The 2,787-nt window shown below is 51.5% G+C and overlaps 1 protein-coding gene across 1 annotated transcript in view; it reads left to right on the forward strand.

The window, feature by feature from the left end:
• Positions 1 to 2,542, forward strand: part of LOC122548148 — a 14,288-nt gene extending 11,746 nt beyond the window's left edge. The window contains exon 3 of the mRNA XM_043686699.1: positions 624 to 2,542. Within this exon, the coding sequence (XP_043542634.1) occupies positions 624 to 958 (335 nt within the window). The 3' untranslated portion in view covers positions 959 to 2,542. The remainder of the gene's footprint in view (positions 1 to 623) is intronic.
• Positions 2,543 to 2,787: the final 245 nt, after the last annotated feature.

The raw sequence follows: 2,787 nt of genomic DNA on the forward strand, positions 1-2,787 counted from the left end.
GAAACTTGAAAGGGTTCAGAAAAGATTTACAAGGATGTTGCCAGGGTTGGAGGATCTGAGTTACAGGGAGAGGCTGACAGGCTGGGGCTGTTTTCCCTGGAGCGTCAGAGGCTGAAGGGTGACCTTATAGAGGTTTATAAAATCATGAGTGGCATGGATAGATAAATAGACAAAGTCTTTTCCCTGGAGTCGGGGAGTTCAGAACTAGAGGGCATAGGTTTAGGGTGAGAGGGGAAAGGTATAAAAGAGACAGAAGGGGCAACTATTTCACACAAGAGGGTAGTACGTGTATGGAATGAGCTGCCAGAGGATGTGGAGGAGGCTGGTACAATTGCAACATTTAAGAGGCATCTGGATGGGTATGTGAGGGTTTGGAGGGTTAGGGGCCAAGTGCTGGCAAATGAGACTAGATTAGGTTAGAATCTCTGGCATAGACGAGTTGGACTGTAGGGTTTGTTTCTGTGCCGTACCTCTGTCTGGCTCAACATGTTAACTTTACTCCTCTCTTCACCGACACGGCCAGACCTGCGCTTTCTATTCTCGGTTTAGATTCCCTGCACCCACAGGGGTTTTGCTTTGTGTCCGTTGCGTAAACGCGATTTTGTTTTTGCTTCATTTTCCAGCTCACAAGGCTGCTGCGGAGTCGGACGAGTACGAGAAACTGAACGGGAGCAATTCCGGAAACAACGGAATTTTCTACCAAGAGAACAACAGCAATTCTCAAGCGTTGAATGGAATTTCCAAGGACTCGGTGATGTTGAAAAACGAGACTGGGAACGGAGTACATGCTGTTTTGTCCCCCGCGGGTTCCCAGGCGTGGAATGGTCACCTCGAGTGCGACAATGCCGTGGACAAAAGGAGCGATGAGAGTTACCCGCTGCCAGCGACTGAACTAGGTGCCACTGTCCTTGTTACAACAAAAACCACCCAGGTTCCTCGCGTCCCTTTGGAAAGCTGAACGGTGGACTTTTCACAGGGGCTCCTAACCCAAGGAGCTCCTCACTGGACTTTACGAACGGGAATAACGTTGTGACAGCTCACGCCATTGCGACTACTTCCAGGGAAAATCCTGCAAAAGGGGAATTCTCCACGAGGATCTCCTGCCCAGAAATTTAGTGGAAAATCCAGTCCCCCGCAATCCCCGGAGAAATCGAGCGCAGCCCGTTCAATCTATCGGATAGTCCTCTATTTAAAAAAAAAATCTGGGGAAAATTTTCCCTCTGCACCCCCCCCTCCAGCCCACACAACACCCACAGCCTCCCCCAGCTCAGCTTTCTGTATTGTGTTTCTAGTTGGGATGGAGCTGTGGGTAAAAACTCTGCAAAGAATGTGTAGCCCAGACAGGAGTGTCTGGATACCCTGAAGTGTAGCACTAGGGGAGTTGGTTGAACTCTTTGACTCTTTGTATTCTCTCATCGGTCGCATGACAACCTCACCAGAAGAACTTGCAACCCCAATCTTACCAAAACGCGCTCTCTCTCTAGATGTGAACCTCATGAGGCCGGTCATCATTTATTGCCCGTCCCTAATTGCCCTTGAGAAAGTGACCTCTGGTGTTACCTCAGCCCGCAGCAGGTAAACACCCCCACAGTGCTCTCAAAGAGAGCGTTCCAGGGTTTTAATAGCGGAGGAATGGTGGAGGTGTTCCCCTCTCCTTGTCCTTCTCGATGGAAGTGGTTGTGGGTTTGGAAGGTGCTGTTGTTTCGAATTGTTCATCAGTCAGCATGGTGCGAGGCTTATGTAAAACAAAACGTTGCTGAAGGGTCGTCCAACCTTCGGATATTCAGATTACCGTCGGCCATTTTGAAAACCTCTTCAGGAAGAAGGCTCTTGCTGTGAGATTGGTTTCACTGGGCTGTGATTTAGACTCTTTGTCAGGAAATAGGTTTGGAGTGAGTTAAAATTGGGGTCCACCAAAATGATGAGACAAAGTGGACCTCCCAAATGTACACCAGGGATGAATTCTACGATGTTTATCTGATCAAGCAATACCAGGCAAGAATTTGGTTCCCATTCTGGCCATTGGCGCACACACACACACACATGGGTACTGCTAACGACCAAGCATTCACCAATCCCCTTACTCTCGTTGATCACTCCTTCCAATTGGCAGCTGCCAGATCCCAGCCACCAATTCGGTCACACACCCCCACCCCACCCCCCCCTCCTTCCTTTTCCCTTCGCTTTTCCACTCCTTCCCGGTGCCACTCCAAGTGGGGGTGAGGCGTGGATGGAGGGTAAGGGGGTCTGGAGAAAGTGGCAAACAAAGCAGGTGTGCCAGCGGCCGAGAGGGACTGGGGAAGTGGGGGTGGTCTAGCGGGCAGGATTGGCATAAAGGGAGCTGAGCAAGAGTCTGCAGGCGCTGGAGATCTGAAATACAACAAGGAGGTGCTGGAGAAACTCACCCGAAACTCAGAGAAACTCGGCCGACGTTCCGGAAGGAGGGTCGGAACGTTACCTCGTTCCTTCTCTCCACCGAGTTTCTCCAGCGCTTTTTGCAGCAAAGCATGTGAACTGGGAGTGGGGGGGGGTGGGGTCGGGGTTTGTAGGGGTGGGAGGAGAGGTGGCTGAAGGAAGGTGGGGGGGCTGTGCAAGAGGAGATGGTGAGCGGGCGGGAGTAGGAACAGCGGTGCACCCTTCCTTCCTTCGTTGGATCTTTGCCAACTTCCATGTTGCCCGGCCCGTTCCCATCGCTAAGGTCAGAGACTGCATCTGCTGGAAGTGACTCAACCCTCCACCAACCCAACCAAGTGTTGGCTGTTCTGAGTGGACCCTCCCGGGTCAGCT

This window comes from Chiloscyllium plagiosum, unplaced genomic scaffold, assembly GCF_004010195.1.
Source record: "Chiloscyllium plagiosum isolate BGI_BamShark_2017 unplaced genomic scaffold, ASM401019v2 scaf_13613, whole genome shotgun sequence".
In the NCBI taxonomy this organism is placed as follows: domain Eukaryota; kingdom Metazoa; phylum Chordata; class Chondrichthyes; order Orectolobiformes; family Hemiscylliidae; genus Chiloscyllium; species Chiloscyllium plagiosum.